This window comes from Saimiri boliviensis, chromosome 10, assembly GCF_048565385.1.
Source record: "Saimiri boliviensis isolate mSaiBol1 chromosome 10, mSaiBol1.pri, whole genome shotgun sequence".
NCBI lineage: Eukaryota > Metazoa > Chordata > Mammalia > Primates > Cebidae > Saimiri > Saimiri boliviensis.
This window is the reverse complement of record NC_133458.1, coordinates 7,680,274-7,700,466: the sequence shown is the minus strand read 5'-3', so window position 1 is coordinate 7,700,466 and position 20,193 is coordinate 7,680,274. Positions and strand designations below refer to the sequence as shown.

Below are 20,193 nucleotides of genomic sequence, written 5' to 3'. Positions count from 1 at the left end.
CAGTCAGGTTGACTGTGGTCATGCATGTGCCCAGGACAGTCTCCACATAACTCACTCACTCCTGCGGTGTCTGATTGTAGGAACCTCCAGTGCCTCGACAGACGAAGACATGGAGACAGAGGCCGTCAATGAGATTCTGGAAGACATTCCAGAGCATGAGGAGGACTACCTTGACTCAACTCTGGAAGACGAAGAGATTACTATCGCAGAGTACCTATCCTATGTAGAAAATACAAAGTCAGCAACGAAGGAAAACTAAATTGAACAGGAATAAGTACTAAGCTTCTGCTTATAAATGTTATCATTATGAAAAGGCGAATGCAGGTCTTTCTGTTCTCACTTTTTGTCTGAATTGCAAAGTCCTCTTTGGTGTAGGAGGGGCGGGCAGGGGACACGGCCAGCAAGGGTCCCAGAGCCTTCACGTGTGGTCTCGGGGAAGAAGCTTCCTCTGGCCCAGTGCAGGCCGCCCCCTCTGCCCCCCGGGTCTGCTTCCCTAACCCTCCCCAGCCTGATGTTTCACCCTGAAGCAGGAAGGAGACGCTGCTGCAGAACCAGTCCTGAGAAGGGTGCCTGGCCCGCTTCCTCTCCAGCTCTGGCTCCATCTGCCCGGCTTGCCTGCCTCCTGCACCTGATGCCCATGGCTTTCTTGCTTCCCCTGATGCCATCTCTGCCAGGGTGTCCCATGGGTTCCTGTGCCCCCCTCCCCCTACCCCTCAACATATCCTTTAAGTCTTCCTTCCAAGTGCTGTGGGGCATAATGCTGAGGCTCAGGCCTCGGGGGCCATAACAGGTCGAAGTAGATGCCTTCAGCCTGGGATGTCAGTGTTTTCTGCTCTTAGCTCAGTAAAATATGCCCCCGAAATTCAGGGTTGAGTGTCAGACTTGATATATATTCAACATTCTTCATTACAAACATCTTTTATTGAATGAGAAAGGTGTAATTGCTAACCAAAGCAACTTATTTTTAATATTTTTAGACTCTATGCTGTCATACTGAACTCACTGCTAGCTAAGAGACCTATCAGAGATTTAGATATATTTTCTCCAGGTTTTCTGTGGGGTTTTGGGTTCTAACTGTGTGACAGAAGGCTCTTTCTAAAAGCATGTGGTTTGATGTGTGTCGGCTCCAGCAGGAAGCATCCTCACTGCACCTCGCATTCAGTGGGGGTTCCTTCCAGCGCCAGGACCGCAGCAGCCAGGTGCATCTGGGACTTCTCCTCCCTTCCAGAAGGCACTAGAAGCTCCTCTGATGAAGGCAGGATGGGTCATGTGGGGCCGGCAGAAATGCTTCCACTTTTTCATAAAGCATGGATGCTCCAGTTTGGACCGATGGGAATCTTCTTGTGATTCTTTTTAAATGGATGATACTGATGGAAATAAAAGGTGGAAAATATATTCCAAAACTGTCAGCCTAACTGCAGTAAGTTCCTCAGCTGCCTCAGCTGTAGGTGTGGAAAGTGTCTGGGTGGCCAGTGCTTCGTTTCGATTGCAAGATGTTGTTTCCAGTGAGTTTTGTGAGGCGATGAAGGATGACCTGAGAAGCAGCAGAGGACATCTGCTGTGAACAGTGCCGCATGCAAAGCTGGGTGGTGGGGAGGACCCTGGGCCGGGGACTGAGACGCACCTGTCAGGGTTTGCCTCGACGTGCCCAGTGAGCTGAAGTGACGCAGGGTCTCAGCCTCATTTGAGACAATGTCACACTTGGATTTGGGTCTGATTAGAAGCTTTTGGCTAACAAGTCGCTGTCCTAAGCTTGGTTTGGGCGTGGCTTCTAGCTTCCCAGCTGTCTTCAGCCATCAGAGAGGCAGGGCCACACCAGCAGGCCCTGACGCTTTCCGTGTCTTGTGGAGAGAGAGCTGTACGGGAAGCCGGCTGTGGGGGGCAGTTGTGGGCATGCGCTGTGTCCAGGATGGGCTGTCCTCCAGGGATGGAGACTCGGCTGAGCCTGCTCCACCTACGGCTGACCCTGTGAAACTGGACAGGTGGTGGTGGAGGGGGCAGGAGGGTGCTGAGGCCGGAGAAGCAGAGGCTGTTACAGAGGTGGGGCCCTGGGAGGGTTCTCCTTGGAGAATCAGAGGAAAAAGAACATTCCAGATGTGGGACAAATTAGTATTTGGGGCAGGACAGTATGTGGAGAGAGAAAATTGGGGGCAGATGGCATGATTGCTGATGCTGTCACAGCCAGGAGGGAGGCTGGGTGCCGTGAGGAGCGGGAGCGGGCATGGGTGCGTGGCCAGCAGGCGAGGGCAGCCCACACCTGCGTGACGGGGTGCACAGCTCGTCACGTGTTCTTGATGCTGGTCCTGCCCTACCCGGTCGCTGTGTTCCTGCCCATCTGTCCTAAGGGTAGCTCCTGCCCTTCCTCCCTTAGCCAACTCAATTGATGATCAAAAGCAGACACCTGGTTTCTTCCCTCACAGCAAATCGACAGTGGTATGGCTGGAAAGGGACCAGGCCTTGGTTCAGGGGATCCGAGTCTCTCACTCACCATGTCTCTCGGGCTCTCAGAAACCAGAGAGAGAATGGTCATCCTGCCATCTTTATGTCGTCAACATCAAGCAGAGCTCTCTGTGTGGCAGAAGTAGAAATTACCCCAATGCATGATGCTATCAACATGCAAAGGAAGCGCAGCGCCAGTGTTTTGGGTCTGCAGCCCACTGGGTTTCTCTGGATGGCTTGATACCTGCTCCATTCTCTGCTGTGGTTGGATAAGGTGGGGACTAGAGCTGACGTGTCAGCAAGGGCTGCTCAGGCCAGAGCACAGCATCACCAAGCAGCAGTATCTTCCGCAGCCAGGAGTCAGTGTGAGCCCAGGCCCAGGGCTGGCTGGCAGCACTGCCCGCAGGCAGCACTCAAGGTGGTTCTCTGCCTGTGCCTCCAGAACCTCCCTTTGGCACGAGGGAAAGCTCCTCTCTGGGGGGAGCGCCCCTTGCTGCAACCACAGGCCCCAGTGGCTCCCCCACTCAGCAAGACCTAGCCACCCCCCAGGTCTGTGTGTGCCTAAGTCTCACCCAGAGAACAGTGTGTGGGGCCATTTCAGCAGGTCCTCCTGCACCAATCTGCTTGCCTCCCAACCAGCCCATTTTCCCGGGGTGGAGGCCAGGGGTGCTTTGATTCCTAGGTTTTGGAGATTTGGCCTAGAGAAGTTACAATGCCTGCGTCCCTTCCTCCTGCTCACAGTGCAATTCCTACTTGTTCATCTGGCCCAAGGATGGACCTGCCCATCAGGCCTGACAGGTGAGCCCTGGCGGCCAGGCCCTGGCTGATGAAGCCTCTTCTGCATTAAGACTATGAAGTGAGACCGGGCGCGGTGGCTCAAGCCTGTAATCCCAGCACTTTGGGAGGCCGAGGAGGGTGGATCACGAGGTCAAGAGATCGAGACCATCCTGGTCAACATGGTGAAACCCCGTCTCTACTAAAAATACAAAAAATTAGCTGGGCATGGTGGCACGTGCCTGTAATCCCAGCTACTCGGGAGGCTGAGGCAGGAGAATTGCCTGAACCCAGGAGGCGGAGGTTGCGGTGAGCCGAGATCGCGCCATTGCACTCCAGCCTGGGTAACAAGAGCGAAACTCTGTCTCAAAAAAAAAAAAAAAAAAAAAAAAAGACTATGAAGTGGCTTTCGGCTTTCGGCCTGGAGGAGGCCAAGGTGCAACTTTCTTCGGTCGTCCCAAATCCGTGTTCATCTGACACCAGCCGCCTCCACCATGCCGCCAAAGTTCGACCCCAATGAGATCAAAGTTGGTGCGTGCTCTAGTTGTGGCCAGGGCTGTGGGATGGAACATCCCTCAGCCCTGCCGTGCATAGAAAGCTTTCCCATATGGGGCTCTAAAGCCGCTGCCTCCTAGAGGCCTTCCCGGTGCTGCGCCATCCCGGCCAAGCCTCAGCCTTTCTGAGCCTTAGCTTCTCCACGTGTAAGTGGGAAGGCAGGACCGGATCACCTGTGGCGGCTTGGGACGCCCCATGCCTCAGGTATACCTGAGGTGCACCAGGGGTGAAGTTGGTGCCACTTCTGTGCTGGCCCCCAAGACTGGCCCCCTGGGTCTGTCTCCAAAAAAGGTTGGTGATGATGTTGCCAAGGCAACCAGTAGCTGGAAGCGCCTGAGGATTACAGTGAAACTGACCATTCAGAAGAGACAGGCCCAGATTGAGGTGGTGCCTTCTGCCTCTGCCCTGATCGTCAAAGCCCTCAAGGAACCGCCAAGAGACAGAAAGAAACAGAAAAACATTAAACACGGCGGGAATATCACTTTCGATGAGATTGTCGACATTGCTCGACAGACGCGGCACCGATCTTTAGCCAGAGAACTCTCTGGAACCATTAAAGAGATCCTGGGTTCTGCCCAGTCTGTGGGCTGTAATGCTGATGGCCGCCACCCTCATGACATCATAGATGACGTCAACAGTGGTGCTATGGAATGCCCAGCTAGTTCAGAAGCACAAAGGAAAATATTTCAATAAAGGTCATTTGACAACCGGTGGGGGGGGGAAAGAAAAGACTACGGAGTGTTCGCTGCTCTACCTGAAGGCGCGGCTCCACTTGAAGGGGCTGCTTCTGCACCACACGCTTCTCTCCGCAGCGAGATGCTGCGGCCTCCGCGACAGGCACTGTCACCTGCAGCTCCTCTCCTGGCACCCAGGCCAGCCTGGGCACGTGAATGCTGAAAGTGGCACCACCTAGGGCCTGAAGAGAACCCCCTGCAGGTGCTGGGAGGGATGCTGAGGGGTCTCCCGAAGGGCCTCTGGCCCCTCTAGCCTCTGGGCACAGGGCTCCCCTTGGGTGCCTGTTGGCTCTGGCATGTGTGGCATGCCTCCCAGCACCAAGCACCGGCGTGGCTCCTGTGCATGAGCTCCCCCACCCTTCCGCTCCAGACCCTGAAGGGACCTCCTAGATTCATGCTAGAAAATGATGGGTGCTCCCAAGCAGGATCTCCGCTGTCACCTGCACAGGCTAAAGAGTGGCTTCCTTTCTCCCTGGCCTCTTCCACGTCCACTCCCTGCACCAGTAACACTGGCCGTAACCCCGCATCTCGCCCACAAGTCACCCCCAAGGCCGCCCAGGCCGGTGTGAGAGGCAGCCCGCTGACCTGAGATCCTGGAATCCCAAGCTCCGAAAAGAAGCTGAGACTCAGTTTGCAAAACAAGAGCACACAGGAGCACTTTTAACTCTCAGGCTGTGTATTTCAGTCCCCGCCTCCAAGGCCCATGAGACGACAATTTGCCAAAACAACCAGTTTCAGTGGCTTCTGTAAAGTCACTTCCTCTCAGCAGGAAAGGCCCAACTTCGTGGGTCGGGGCGGTCCGCCTGCAGCCCTGAGGTGGGAGAGTCCCAGGAGGGGCCGGGGGACTAGGCCACTCGCCGGGTCAGGGGTGGGGGGGGAGCGCAGGAGCCACCCGAAAAGGAGAAAGCGGGCGGTCCCCAGGGCGAACACGCCCGCTCCCAGCGCCTCCCGCCACCCAGGAAAAACAGACGCCTGCTGCGGGCGCTCCTCCAGCCCGGGCCTCCTTGCTCCTCCCCGGTCATCGGGCGCCGGCGCCGCCGCCGTGGGGCACAGGGCTAGGTGCTCTGGGAGCCGGAGTGCAACTGGGCGGGCGTCGGCAGGGGCCCCGCGGGCTCAGGCCGGCTGCAGGGGCGCGGCGCAGCCCACCTTGTTGCTGAAAAGGCGCGAGAGGCTGCGCGTGGGCGGCGGGGCGCCCCGGAGTCCGCGCACATCCCAGAGGCGCAAGGCGCCGTCGTGCGAGGCGGTGTAGAGCACCTGACCGTGCACCTGCGGGCGCGGGGGCGGTGTCACTGGCGAGGCGGGGGAGAGGGGACGGCGGCCCACGTGGACGTATGGGGGCGGGGCGGGGCACACTCCCTCCCGTGGGCGGTGGCCCCGGCCGCATCTCCCCGCCAACCCCAGGCCGGGCGGAGGGACCTACCTGGAGGCAGTTGATGATGAACGCGTGGCCTCGGAACACCCTCCGCAGCTCTCCCGACTGCGCGTCGAAGGCCCGGGCGCAGGCGTCCCCGCTGCCCGTGAACACTGCGGACACACAGGGCACGCTGGGCCTCCCTCCCTGCCCGGCGCCCGGCAGGCAGGGCCGGGTGGCAAGAGCCCAACCTCGGGCGTCTTGGGGTCTCCGCCCCACGGGAGTGTCCTGAGGCTCACATGGGAAGTGGACGGCGCCCCTCCAGAGAGACAGCGGTCCCCGCGGTGACCCCGCCCGGCCGTGCGGATGCCTGCGCACCAGCTGCCCTGCCCCTCCTGAACCTCGCGCCACCCAGGCCCAGGCCCCACTCCGCGGTTTGGTGAAGTTGGTTTCCCTGCCGGGTGTTTCTGGACGGTGGGAGGTCCCTGCCTGGGGATAATCGTCAGGTCCTCAAGTCTCCTCCCCGCTCAGCTTCCGCTGCATCAGCAGCCTCATCCTCCCGACCTCATTAATGGATCGGCCCTCCCTCGAATCAAAACCCAGCCCTCTGGGGTTCCTGAGAACGCATCCCCGGGACCCCTAGCAGGGGCGAGCCTCCGCCCTCAATCTGTCTCCTCCCGCAGGTGGCTGCCTCTCCCTGGGGTTTTTCCTAAGAACTTAGTCCAATCGTTTTCCAACTGCAACGTTCATCCTTCACTTGGAGGTCTTAGACACTGATCGTGGAGCCGCATCCCAGAATCTGATTTAGCAGGTGGGCCTGGGAATCTGCATTTCTAACCAGTTTCAGGTGACGCTGCTGGTCAAGAGGCCACACTGGGATGTGGAGTAGAACTTGCTTGGCCTAGGCTGGGTTCTCGGAAACTGACCCAAGCAGACAGCTTACCTGACAGGCATCCCAGGAAAGGCTCATGGGGAAATGGGAGGTGGAAAGGGAGGGAAGAAGCCCTGTGGGGTCTGTCAATGAGCAGATAACTGCCCTGGGGAGCTGGGATCCAAGCCTGCCAGGGACCGTGGGGAAGACGGGCTAGGACCACCTGGAGGTAAGGGCGCTGGGCTACCTATCTGTCTAAGGGTGCTCTGTGGGTACTTGTTCCCAGCCCCCCCCTTTTTTTTTGAGACAGGGAGACAGGATTTCACTCTGATGCCCAGGCTGGAGTGTAGTAGTGTGATCATAGATCACTGTTAACCTTGAACTGGGATCAAGGAGTTCAAGGTTAACAGTGACTTATGTTCCCTCCTGCTTCAGCATCCTGAGCACCTGGGACTACAGACATGCACCACCATACACAGCTAATTTTTTTTTTTTTTTTTTTTTTGAGACGGAGTCTTGCTTTGTTGCCAGGCTGGAGTGCAGCAGTACAATCTCGGCTCACTGCAACCTCCGCCTCCTGGGGTCAAGCAATTCTCCTACCTCAGCCTCCTGAGTAGCTGGGACTACGGGAACACGACACCACACCTGGCTACCAGCTAATTTTTAAAAAACATTTTGTAGAGGCAGGGTCTTGCTATGTTGCCCAGGCTGGTCTCAAACTACTGAGCTCAAATGATCCTTTCCCCTTAGCTTCCCCAAGTGCTAGGATTACAGGCATGAGCCATGGTGCCCAGCCTGTTCCCAGCCTTTTTGCTAAAGCTACAGAGTGAATGGCCCCAGAGGGGAAGTTTCATTTCTGGGTCTCTTTTCCGCCACTTTCTGCCTTTTCCCCACAAACTCAGAGACAAATGGATGTGGCCTGGAAAACCCAGGATGGCTGCTGAGCTCCCCGTGGGTGGGAAGAGGATCAAAAATGAAGTGTGATCATCCCACAGCCTTGCTGGTCAAGACCAAGAACCGAGCTGGGCAGCAGTGGGCAGCAGGCTCTGCTCTCCCAGCGGGCTCCGCGCCCCGGCTGCACAGGGAGGTGCTCTAGGCGGCCGCTGGCTAGAACCTTTGAGACTAGAACCTTCCTGGTGTTCAATTAGAGGACCCAGACTTGGGAGCGAGCCATAACCACACTTCCAGACTTGGACATGGGAACAAAGGAAAAATAATTTTTCCGTGTCAGACACCTGAATCCCAAAGGCACGTCAGGCGCTATTTTCAGAAATCTGCACTCTATCTTCATCCAACACCTTTGCTGTGAGGTCAACTTGAATATTCCACTGTGACTCTTCCCTCACCCCCTCTCCTCCCTCCCAGAGGCAGAGCCAAATGGCCCGATGTGTGACAATTTGAAACCTGTAGGAAGACAGCTCCTTGCCTGCCCAACAAGCCATTCTGCCCTTCTTTCTTTCCAAAATAACCCCCACTCCATCTTGGCGGCAATTTCCTCAGACAAAAGACTTTGTGATTCTTACTCTTGCAGACAGAATGGACACAGAGAGGTATGGAGAAGCCCTTGGATGAAGCTTCCAGGAAAGATCTTAAAGGGACCAACCCAGCTGGAAGATGCGTCCTTTCGTCCTTCCGTTCTCCCTGCCTGCCTAAAACATCAGAGGGCTGGCACTGTAGCAGCTATCTTGAATCATGAGGCTTCTTTAAAGATAGAAGGTCTGTGCTTAGGCTGACGAAGCAGAGTGACAGAAGAAAGTTGTGTGCCTGATGACTTTGTGGACCCACCCATTCCAGCCTAGACCACCAGCCTTTGAAATTCTACCTGAGAGAAAGTAAACCACTACCTCATTGGAACCGCAGCTACCTGGATTTCTCTTCTCTGCAGACAAATCCCAAGGTCAAGTGAGGTCAAACCCGTGTGGCCCTCAAGGCTGGATGGTTAAGGGGCAGTCACTGTCTCACCTGGAGATTTAGGATATACCCTTTGGGATGTGCTTTTGGCCCTAGTTCCTGCCAGCAATCAGGTCTCACAGGCTGTCCTGAAGAAAGGTAGGGAGGGGCCACCAAACCCTTACTTGGACCTTCTCTGCAAAACAGCTGGAGGCACGGGGAGGGGTGTGGAGAAAGAACGGGCACTGCCATCGGACGCTGACTGTCGGCAGCCAAGGCTCAATGAGGGAAAATCGTGCAGGAAGTAAAGAAGCAGAGAGGAGAAACCGGGCTGGGGAGGCGCGGGCCGTGCCAGGCCAGGTCACTTACAGGTGCCCGCGTGGTACTTGAGGGCGCTCACGCTGCGTCTGTGGGCGGTGAACGTGCGCACACGCTCCCCCGTGTCTGCCAGCCAGCACTTGACAGTCCTGTCCGCGCTGCCAGAGTACACCAGTCGGTTCACCAGCTGCGAGGAGGAGCAGGGAGGGTCGGCAGCTGGGCCAGCTCTGAAGCCCCCAGGCCTCTCCCTCTAGAAGGGGGGAAGAGGCGGGTGCAGGTCTCGGTGGTGGCACCGTGGGTGAGCCTGGAATGGCCCTGCCACAGGCCCCACCAGACTGCCCACTTCAGCACTCAAAAGCAGGCGGCTCCTCCTGCCCCACGGGGCAGCGATGACAGGGCCGGCTGCTCAGCCCACACTGCCCTGGTCAGTCCCTGGCTCTCTGCCCCTCAGCTGCTTCCTCTGAGGTGAGGATAGGGACAGCCCCATCCTCGAGGGCACGAGTGGGGTGCAGCGCTCAGCTGCTCACTCCTGCTGTCTGGCAGAGGACAGAGCTCCCACAGAAGGGCTTTCACATGGGCCTGTTGCTTCAGAAAAGGGCAGTCAGGACAGAGAAAGTCCTGAGTGAGGGTGTGAGGTGACTTCCGCCAGGACTGGAGCTGACAGCCAGGGGCTGTCACAGGGTCCCTGCTCCCCCTGTTCACAGGGCTCACAGCGAGACGAGGGCTCCCGGAGACAGGCTCCTCTGCCGTCTGATGCTGCTATCTTGTAGGAGGCGTGGAAAGGGCCCAGGAGACAAGGGAAGGGGTCTGGGAGTAGCAGCCCCAGGGAAGTGCGGAGACTATTCAAATAATTCTGTAAATTCCCTTAAACACCACCCAGCCAAGAGCATTCCCAGCCAGCACCTTGGTCAGCAGAGTCCCGGGCAAGAAGACAAGGGTAGGCAGTGGGGCTCCGAAGCTACAGTGACCTGGCGCAGTGGCCCAGGAGCCAGGAGCCAGAAGCAGGTCAGGCATGCAGGGCCCTTCTCTTGTGGTTAGCAGGCAGTGGGCCCCCCATCAGTCCACGCTGGCCACTGGCATCCGGAACACGTCCCTCCTAACCTCCTCTCCCGGCCACGCTCTGTGCCACTGTCCACGAATGGTTCCCCATATTATCTCCCTGTTGAATCCCAGAGGACAGGCGTACCATAACCCAGGTCACAGCCCAAAGTCAAGGAAGTCAACTGGCCTGGGGTCAATCGCTGTGGCCAGAGAGGGTGGTGGAACCACGAGGAGCACAGCGTGGCCTCCGGGGGGCAGAGGCTCTGGGTCAACCTGTGGACAGTCGCCTGCCCTCTCTCAGCCCTGCTGGGGTTACGGTGGGCCCCAGCCCAGGCAGCTTCCCTAATTGGATGGTCCCCTCCCCAAGGACAGAGGTGCATGTGACTGCTCACCTGCCCATGTCAGCTCTGGCAGCGTTCCAGAACATTCCTGCACTCAGACCTCAGCTGTCTGTACCACGCGGGAGTGCAGTTCCTGCCGGTAATGCAGGCACCAGCGGGATGGACAAATGGACTTTCCTGAGCCTGCGGGACACACAGTCCGGTGCTCACAGCCTTTGACAGCCCCTCCACTTCCTGAGAAAGCCACTCCTCCCGCCTGGTGCCCGAAGGCCCTGCAGAGCCCAGCTTCCCTGGCCCCACCTCCCGGTCTCCACACCACACACCTGTGTCCACACTGCTGCCCCCCCAGGACCCCTGGGCATGTCCTGGGTTCCTTCAAGTCCTCCCTGCCCAGAAAGCCCTTGAACCCTGATCCTCCCTTGTCCTTCATGGGCAAGTGGAAGCCCAGGACCCCTCCTCGCACTGCCCCCAGTGCGCCACGTCTGCATCCCGGAGGCCAGGCTGACCGCCGTGTTTCCTGGCCATCTTCCCACCACACAGCCAGCTCCGGAGCCAGCCAGGCCCCCCGTGCTGCATCCCACACAGTCGCGGAGCCTCTCGGGCTCTAACAAGAGGAGCAGGGAAGGGTGGAACGTTTGAGACTGAGATGCCCAAGAACTGGCCAGCTGCACAGCCCCACACCAAGGAGGCTTGCTGGGTGTCCAGGGGGGGGCAAGGACAAAGGGAAGCCCCTCTCGCTCCCTGGCAGCCAGCCCTCACCACACGGGGCCTGCGGGCACTGTGCTTAGTCCTCCCAGCAGCACCCTACGGAGCAGGGCTGGAGCCACGCAGGCCGAGGGTTGCTCCCAGCCCGAATCCTCAGCACGTAGAGGCCTTGCCGTCCCTCTAGCTGGTTTACCAACAGGACAGGGAGAGTGGCGGCCCGGGGAAGGCAGGCTGGCCAGGTCCTGAGGGCTCCCCCCAGCCACGGTGGCTCCGAGGAGGTTCCTGGCAATGAGATCCAACCAAGCAGAAGCAGAAGAGAGCATCGGCCTGGGGCTCCACCACTGAGGTCCCCCGTGCAGGCCTCCAGCTCCAAGGGAGCCCAGTAGGGGTGGGAGGAGGCCGCAGAGGCTGGCAGGCTCCAGAGCAGTAGACCCTCTGGGATGCTCCTCCCAAGCAAGAGTGTCGGGGACATGCCATCCGCCCAGTGACCACCCTGTGCATGCTGTGGTGCTCCCAGGAGCAGGGTTGGGAGATGCACAGTCCTGGGTTCAAATCCTGCCTCCACCCCTCAGCAGCTGTGAGACGTGGCCAAGTTCCCTGCCTTCTCCAAGCTGCCACTGTCGCACGTGCAACACGAGAAACAAGACCCTCCTGCCCAGAAGGAGGCCGCAAGGGCTGACGCACTGCTGCGCACCACACACAGCCCAGGGGCTGGACATGGCAACTGCCCCCATCCCTAAAATGCAGGTGCAATCTCTGCCCGCCGGTTCCTGGGGGTTGGGTGACTCATGAGCTGGTGAGACCGGGCTTCTGCAGCCAGAGACTCCCCCGCATCCTTGCTGTGGTCCCCACCGGGTCCCCACGGCCTCAGCCTCCCAGACCCAGACCCAGAAGGTCTTTCCTTTCTGTGGCTGGATTTGAAATGCTTCCCTTCTTTAAAATTACAATGTTGCTATCTGATTTCAAAAGTGGGTACATAGGTATCTGTTTGAGTATTTGCTACAATTTACATTTGAAATGTTTCGTAACTATTTAAAACATCCCTGTAAAACCATGAAGGGACAGGGCAGAGACTCTCTCTGCCTTCACAAGGACCCCAGAACCTGGGCGATCCCTCAGAGAGCAAGGGAGGGGGCTGACCTGCAGCACAGGGGCCATCACAGACAGGGTACCCCTGGCTTTTTGTCCTTGGGTTTGTCACTTAGAAGTGGGTCCTCACACCACCTCTGGTCCAACCCTCTCCCAAGGAGGCCTTTGTGCTCCCGGCTCTGTCCACATCCGGCTTCTGGGACCCCCGAGGGCCCTAGGCTCCACACTGCAGGCAATCCTGCAAAAATCGAGGGAGGCAGAGGCCCCTCCGGGCATGGCAATTTCTCAGGACCTCACCTCTGCTTTTGGTCAACTTGGAGTGGGCCGCAGGCTCCAGGGAAGCAGGGAAGGTGCTTCATGGCTACCTGGTCCCCAGGCTGACAGTCGGAGGCTGGGTATATGAAGCTACGGTCTGAGAGTCCGTGCCCCCCAAATTCAAGCTGGAATTTAACCCCCATTGTGATAGCATTAGGAAGTGAAGTGGTCATGAGGCCCTGCCTCATGAATGAGGTGAGTTCCCTTTTATAAAAGGGCTTGAGGGAGCCTGTTTGTCCCTTCATCGAAGGGACCCACCAGACATGGAATGTGCTGGCAGCTTGACCTTGGATTTCCCAGCCTCTGGAACAGTGAGAAATACATTTCTATTATTTATAAATTACCCAGTCTAAGGTCTTCTGTACTTTTTTTTTTTTTTTTTTTTTTTTTTTTTTAAGACAGGGTTTCACCATGTTGCCTAGGCTGGTCTCGAACTCCTGGCCTCAAGTGATCCAACCACCTCAGCATCCCAAAGTGCTGGGATTACAGGCAGGAGCCACCTCGCCCAGTCCTCTGGTCCACGGTATTTTGTTGCAGGAGCAGCAATGGACCAGGACTCTGCAAAACTCTGCACAGCCTCCTCTCTTCCTCCCGGCTTCTGGAAAGGCTGCCCGAGTTTATCTCCACAAACCAAAGGAGCCTGACCTGCGTGACGTGAGTGGCACAGACACCACAGCTCAGTCAAACGCGCCATCACCGGCAGCCCCCTTAGGGTCCCAGTGGACGCCCCACACTTGGCCCACCAGGAAACCTCGGCCACTCGCTCCCTTGGTTCTTGACTCACAAGCACACGTGCTTCTTCAGCAAAATGACTCCAAAGACGACACAACAGGGCTCACAAAGCCACTGCGGGGACCCGGGAGTCTCAAGGGCATCTGGGAAGGAGGGTGCCTGCTCCTCCCTCCTCGGGGCAGGGAGTCATGGGAAGTCCTTTCAAAAAGCTCACTTCCTGGTCTCAGGTGCACCTGCCAGGCCTGTACCCACAGGCAGGGGCGGAGAAGGACGCCTGGAGCGGGGCATGAGGCCCTCTCTCGTTTGGAGGAAGGGGAAGGAAATGAGGTGCCATAGACCATGGCTCAGTGCCCCCGACTGCATGCTGAGAGCAGAGAAGAGCACCAAGGGGGTCTGTGCTTCACTCTCAGATGGCAGCGGTGCCACCTGCTTCATGGGGTTTCTGGGCTGAGGTGGAGGAGCCACCCGGCCGCGCTGGCTGAATGCATGATCTCCAGCCCAGCAGCACGCTGAGGCTAAATGAAGACCCCAGGCAGGCCATGGGGCAAGGATCCAAATGCAGGAGCACAGGGGGTACCATGGCCAGCCCTGGTGCTATGAACCAAGAGACAGTCAGAGCTGGGGGACACAGAGCACTTGAAGGGCAGGGCTGGGGAGCAGGGAAGGAGCTGGAGGGGAGGAGATGAAAATTCCCTGGTTCAGTATTCAACAATGGAGCTCTCCCTGTGAAACAGACTAAGCCTGGAGCTCACTGCACACCCCCAACGTCAGGACCCTTCTGGCCAACCCAGGGGCAGCCATTGTGTGTCCCCACTTGGCAGAATGTGAAAAGGGAGGCCCCCACAGTCAGGGAGCCTCAGGAAGTCCCACAGTGTCCTGAGGCTGCGGGCCGAGGGGACGGTATGACGTCCACCTCCCATCCCTTTCCCTCCACACACACCTTAAGAGTCATTTCACTTTGGCAGCTCCTCACAAAACGGAACAGAGAATTCCCAAGTTATCCACAATCCCACTCCCAAGTACTACCCAAGACTGAAGGCAGGACGCACCCGATCCTCACCTGTTCACAACACCTGAAAGGTGAAAGTGACCGCCTGTCTATCCACAGGCGATGGATAAGCGAAATGTGGTATCCACACACCAGGGAGTATTTCTCAGCCACAGAAAAGGTGGGAATCCCACCATGTGCCACGAAACGGGTGAGGCCTGAAGGCCTTACGCCCATGAAATAAGCCAGACAGAACAGGACAGATCCTGCCTGACTCCACTCATGTGAGGTCCCAGAGTCATCAAATTCATAGAGACAGAAAGCAGAAGGGTAGGTGCCCGGGGCATGGAGGGGCAGCGGGGAGTTGGTGTTTAATGGGGACAGAGTTCTGATTTGGGCCGATGGAAGAGTCTGGAAATCATGGTATGATGCTTGCACAGCACTGTGAACGTGCTTCACGCCACCAAGTGAACACTGGAAATGATTTAAAGGGAGCCCCCAGCTGATCGGTGGGACCCCCGCCCTGTGCTTCCTGGACCCGAGAGGACCAATCAGGCCCTTCTGAAAGGCAGATTTGCGAGCAGCACTTCCAGCCCGTCTGATGAAGGCTGTGGCAGCAATGGCCCTTGGTCAGAGAAACCAGAGAGAGGGCAGAAGGGAGAACTGACATAGCCACCTGTGGGGACAGGGACCGGGGATAGGTAGGGGACGCCAGACCCAGAAGTCCTGCTTCCCGGATCCGCTCATGAGGCCAGCCTCCTGCCCGCCCTGGCTGCCTGAATCTCTGTCAGGAAGCACCCTCTGCATTTAGGGCAGTGTCAGAAATGTCCCACTGCCCTAATCAAACCTAGCTTGTAAGACAGCAGCCTTCTAACCATGCACAACTCCAGTCTTCTGAGTGGTGTCAGGTGAAAGAAATCATATACAAGGGAAGACAAAGCAAGATCATCCCTTCACGTGGTTCCCCACAGGCAGCTGGGTGAGCTGGAAGTCCTAGTGAGGCTGAGGGACCGACTGGATTCTGCTTCTCCGCACACCAGGTCCAGGGCCCGACAGTCCTTTTCAAGAGGCAAATCTGGAGGGGTGGGAAAAGGTGCCTTCCCCACTGTGTGATGGGGAGAAAGAGGGAATCTTAAACGTGGGCAATGTTACAACACACTCATGCACCGAAATGTCGGAAGGTGCTGAACAGTTAGGGAAATGACAGGAACAAAGAAGTCCCCGTCTACCTAAACTCTAGAGCTCTAAGCACAGGGGCGCACCCCTCCTCGGCCCGCTTCCCACGCACCATGAGGCTGACACCTTCCCAAGCGAAGCAGGGTGTCACTTAGCAGTTACCTTAGTGACTACCTGACCAGCGACCCAAACCCATCAGACGTTTGGCTGCCTTCAGCGCCAGCTGCTCTTTCTGCAAAAGCGCTGCCTTCCTTCTGCCGGCCCCGTCAGACGCTCAGGGCAGGGCACGGAGCAGCCCAGCTGAGACCCAACAGCCAGGCCCAAGCCAGCCACATGCTCCCCAAGAGCGGATCTCCCAAACCCCAGCTCTGGCCAGGGTCCCCAGCCTGATGCTCCCCTGCGCCCAGGCCTGGCCACATCCCCTCTCCTGCCCACACGCAGCTGGCCAGAGAGGCCCTCTCTCCATGTGCCCCGTGGACCCCCAGCCTCTCAGACACCTTAACCCCCACCCACTCACCATGACTCCTCATCAGGGAACAGGAACCTTCCTCCCCAATAAGGACCTATGCTGGAACTTAGGGTTTGTCCTTACAGGGGTCAAACGGATCCCGCCCCAGAGGCCCCCATCCTGAGAGCACCCCTATGTGGCAAGCATGCGATCCCTGAAGCCCCCCACTTGGGGAGCGGGCCTGCCCATGCCTCCTGTAGCCTCTGAGCCCCTGCAGAGCGCCACCCATTCACTTGCTCATCCTGCTGGCCTGGCTCCCAGGTTGGGAGGCCGAATCTAACAGAGGAGGCAAACTCTACCCCTGACGCTACCAGAAGCTGAGGCCTGGGGCTGCCGGCCACCCAGGGACCGCCCAGGCCTGTCACAGGCTGCGCACCCTGCATGCCTCTCCCATCACTGCAGGGCCGCTACCCAGGCGCCTGCTGGGTCCTTCCCTGCCCTCTCTCGCCTTCCTTCCGTCTTTATGAGACCTAATGGTCCCAAGAGGCTCACCTCCACCTCCCACAATCCTCTGACCAGCGCATTCCTAGGGGGTCTTGCCCCTCATGGCAGCCCTGCCCATCTCCAGAGCCTCCATTCCTCAGTCCTGGCTCCCTGCACCCCGCACTCCTGCTAGGACTGAGCCCCACTGGCCACGTGGGCCAGGCTGTTCCCATGGCACCCTCTGTCCCCACTCCTCTTCCCATTCAATTTGCTTTGTGGGGCTAAGTTTCAAAGGGAACGAAAACGAAGGCACAGCCCACAGCCACAGCCTCCGCCCCGTGCTCCCTCTTCAGCATGTGTGCCTGCATGGTGTGTTTGTGGGCATGTGTGGATGTGCATGGCTTGTATCTGTGCAGTGTGTTCACACACATGTGCATGTGTGTTCGCTGTGTGCATGTGTGCTTGCGGGGGGTGCACGTGTGCCGGGGTGTGCGTTCACATGCACGTATCATGCATGTGCCTGTGGTGCGTGCGCGCCTGTGCCTGTGTGTGCACATGGGTGTGTGGGGTGGGAGCTGTCCCCTGCACTCTGCCCTTCAGCCTGCCTGACTCTGCCAGGACACCCTAGGCTCCCACTCTCCAGGAAGAACAACACTGAGATCCTACAGCCCTGGGGAGGGAACCTGAGGAATCCCACCACCCCTGGGGAGGTGCAGCTGTCACCTGGGCGGGCAGTGCTGCTTTTCTCCCCTGCCTGCCCAGCACCTGCCTCCACGTCCCCGCCTGGCCAGCGGCCTTTCTATGCCTGTGCTGGTTCCTCTCTTACCTGAGTGACGTGAGGGGGAGTCGCTAGCTCTATCTGGGACAGGCTGCCCCCCAGCCCCTGACCCCTCCACTCCCGACCCCCTGCCCCAGCAAGCTCAGAGCACAGACATGAGCCAGGTGGGGAGTCTCGGTCGCACTCCACACAGCTCGCCACAGAACTCTCTAGAACGAAAGAGGCCTCGGATGCCCCCAGCTCTTTACGAGTCCCAGGCCACTAGCACCGATTCTCACGGGAACCCCGGGAGACTAGAAGAGCTGTTATCACCACCATCATCCGACAAGGACAGACACAGAGAGCCAGGAAACGTGAAGAGTGGCGGAGAGAGCCTGCCCAAAACGCCCCTTCAGCAGAAGGATGACGCTAAAGGCACGTGCGAAACATGCGAGCGGTGCACCCTGACCTTCCTCTTCCCTGAAAGCAGGAGGTAAAGACACGGAAACATTCTTCTCACCAGCGGTGGAGCTGGGGGCAAGGAAACGTGAGATGGGCCCGGGCTGCTGTGCCCCTTCCCTGTGACGAGCTGCCCTCCCAAGCCCCTCGGCTCACTGTATTTGCCGATTTGCTTCTCTTTGTCCACCTGTCCCCATGTCTCAACGTCCTCAAGTTCTTGTCCCAATGTCCTCAGGTGGGACCTGAGTTGGAGAAGTGGGGTTTACATGCACCACCCAGCATCTCAGGGACCTGGGTGACCCAGGCTCACGAGGGGCCAGAGGTCCCTCCCTCTACACGAAAGCGAGCCCTTCCTTGTTCCCCTGGTCTTAGAGCCCCGGGGTCACCCTTGTCCCCAGAACCCCACATGGAGCCCCTGACCTGGCTCTCCCGTGGGGCTGAGCACAGTGATGCCTGTCCAGGGCTGCCCCCGACTCCAGCCCCATTGCTCGGAGCCTGCCCCCCACTTCTTCTGCGGCTTCGCTGAGCATCGGGTGCTAGCAGCTGTGCACCCCAACCACTCACCTCAGGGTCAGACCCCCCCTGGAGCAGGGCAGAGGCTGGCCACTGCCCAGCCAGGAACATCTAGACCCCACTGTGGGAGATCACACCCAACAGGTCCTCTAGCCAGGCACACTGTTAGTTCCTTCACAGTGACAGCAGCAGGGACGGTCATGATCGAGGCAGCTAAAGGCTGCCTGCCAGCACTGATCACGGGTCTTCCATTGATTCACCAAATTCTCACCACAAGTCCATGGGCAGGGCAACTTTACACTGTGATCCCTAATCCAAAGCCTCGGGACCATGTGTTTTGGATTTTTTTGCCTTTCCGAGACTCACTCCTGCATCTGCAGTAGAGGTGTGGGGACCCCCAGGCGCTGGGCTGATTGAAGTGTACATGGTTGCACGTCTCTTCAGGCCAGACCGTGCCACCAAGGGTTTTTGTGCCAAGCTTAAGAAAAAAAAAACTTCATTTTTTGGAACTCTTTGGATTTAGGAATTAAGGAGGTGTATAATCCTCCCTGCACATGTGAGGAAACTGAGGCACACAGAGGCCAGGTGGCTTGCCCAGGGGAGGCAATGGGGACGGGGCAGCAACCCACGTCCCAGTGGGCCATGCCACTACAGCACCATGTGCCTCGTCTACCCTGGATGTCGGCTTATAGCATGACGGGGCCCACTTCCCATCCCCAGGCTGTGAGGATGAACCCGGGAGGCTGAGGTGTTCAGGCTGACCACACAGAGACAAACCAGGAAAACAGTCGACACCCGCTCCAGGCGCCCTGCAGGCAGCGTGCGCCCCAGCCCCAGCCCCAGCCCCAGCCCCACCCCGCGTGCAGGTGCAGAAGCTGTGTGATGGGCTGTGTCTTGCCCGCCCCATAGTCGAATGTGACAGCCCTACCCCGCCCCCGTCCCTATAAAGGTGGCCTTTTTCAAAGAGGGTCTTTAAAGAGGCAGTTGGGTTAAAATGAGTTCATGGGGGCCCCTAATCCAGTATGACTGGTGTCCTTCTAAGAAGAGATTAGGACACACACACGCGTGAGGACAGGGAGAAGGCAGCGTCTGCAAGCCACGGCGAGGCCTCCCCAGAAACCAGCCCTGCGGACCCTGTACCTCCGACTCCAGCCCCAGGACCGCGAGGCCTCCGTGGCACAGGCCAGGCCGCCACCTGCAGTGCTTTGTCATCACCCAGGACAGGGCGGCGTGCGGGGGGTGACTGGGCTCCCCTGGCAGCTGGGTGGGGACCAGGACAGTCTCACCTCCAGACATATGACAGAGCCCTGGTGCTCCCGGAACACCCGCAGCTGCTCCCCACTCAGGATGTCCCAGGCGCGGACGGTGGTGTCGGTGCTGCCCGTGAAGGCCGTGTGGCTGGGCGTGTCCAGCACCAGGCACAGCACCGCGCCCGTGTGGCCCCGCAGTGTCTGGTGGCAGCAGCCGCTGGCCACCTGCCACACCTTGGCCGTGCCGTCTGTGCTGCCGGTCACCAGGAGCCCCCCAGCCACAGCCTCTTCCACGCAGGGAGCGCCGGGGAGGTCCCACGGGGCAGAGTAGGCTAGAGTCAGCACGCAGTTGCGGTGGCCCCGGAACTCCCGGCACATCTGCCCCTCGTCCACACTCCAGACCCGAGCTGTCCGGTCGTAGGAGCTGCTGAAGAGCTGGTTGTTGACAACCAGGATCCTGGGGGCAAGAGGGAAAGGGTCAGGGGTCAAAAGGCACAGGTTCCAGAATCCACACAGCCTCCCATTGAGCCATGCTCCACGCTGCAGCTAAAACAACCTCTCCCTGTGTCTGCCCAGCTCGCCACATTCACCTTCCAAGGTCCAGCTGAAGTCGCTCCCACCTCCAGGAAGCCATCTGGAATCCCCTCACGCCCACCCCTCTCTGCCTGCCCCTAGGCCTGTACCTGCAGCAGAAACCAAGCTTAGGTCCCTCACTGGGGTCCCTCCAACATCCCACAGCAGCTCTCCAGGAGCAGTGGGAAGAGGGAGGAGGGGGAGGAGGTGGGGGAGGGCAGCCCTCCCAGCTTGCCCAGAGTTGAAAGGATTCTGGGGATGCAGGGTTTTCAGCGTAAGACTGAGAAAGTCCAGGGCAGAGTGGGATGTGCTGGTCACCCTGGGAACAGGGCCGACTCAGGTGGCTGGGCTGGGGCCTTCGGATGAGGGCCCCGAGAGGCTGGCGAGCACT

General features: G+C 58.6%; 2 protein-coding genes across 7 annotated transcripts in view; one reads left to right on the top strand and one right to left on the bottom strand.

Moving 5' to 3' along the window:
- The window catches only part of NUB1 (negative regulator of ubiquitin like proteins 1), a 38,567-nt gene extending 37,164 nt beyond the window's left edge, over window positions 1-1,403 (top strand). For all 3 annotated transcript variants that reach the window (XM_039472714.2, XM_039472715.2, XM_039472713.2), the window contains exon 15: window positions 81-1,403. In XM_039472714.2, coding sequence (XP_039328648.1) covers window positions 81-259 — 179 coding nt within the window. In that variant the 3' untranslated portion in view covers window positions 260-1,403. The remainder of the gene's footprint in view (window positions 1-80) is intronic.
- A 62-nt stretch (window positions 1,404-1,465) lies between these two features.
- Window positions 1,466-20,193, bottom strand: part of WDR86 (WD repeat domain 86) — a 31,290-nt gene continuing 12,562 nt past the window's right edge. For 2 of the 4 annotated variants that reach the window (XM_074378906.1, XM_074378907.1), the window contains 4 exons: window positions 19,266-19,686; window positions 8,984-9,119; window positions 5,923-6,026; window positions 1,466-5,768 (listed from right to left, as the gene is read on the bottom strand). In XM_074378906.1, coding sequence (XP_074235007.1) covers window positions 5,616-5,768; window positions 5,923-6,026; window positions 8,984-9,119; window positions 19,266-19,686 — 814 coding nt within the window. In that variant the 3' untranslated portion in view covers window positions 1,466-5,615. The remainder of the gene's footprint in view (window positions 5,769-5,922; window positions 6,027-8,983; window positions 9,120-19,265; window positions 19,687-20,193) is intronic. The other 2 variants (XR_012511987.1, XR_005580287.2) reach the window with 2 other exon arrangements.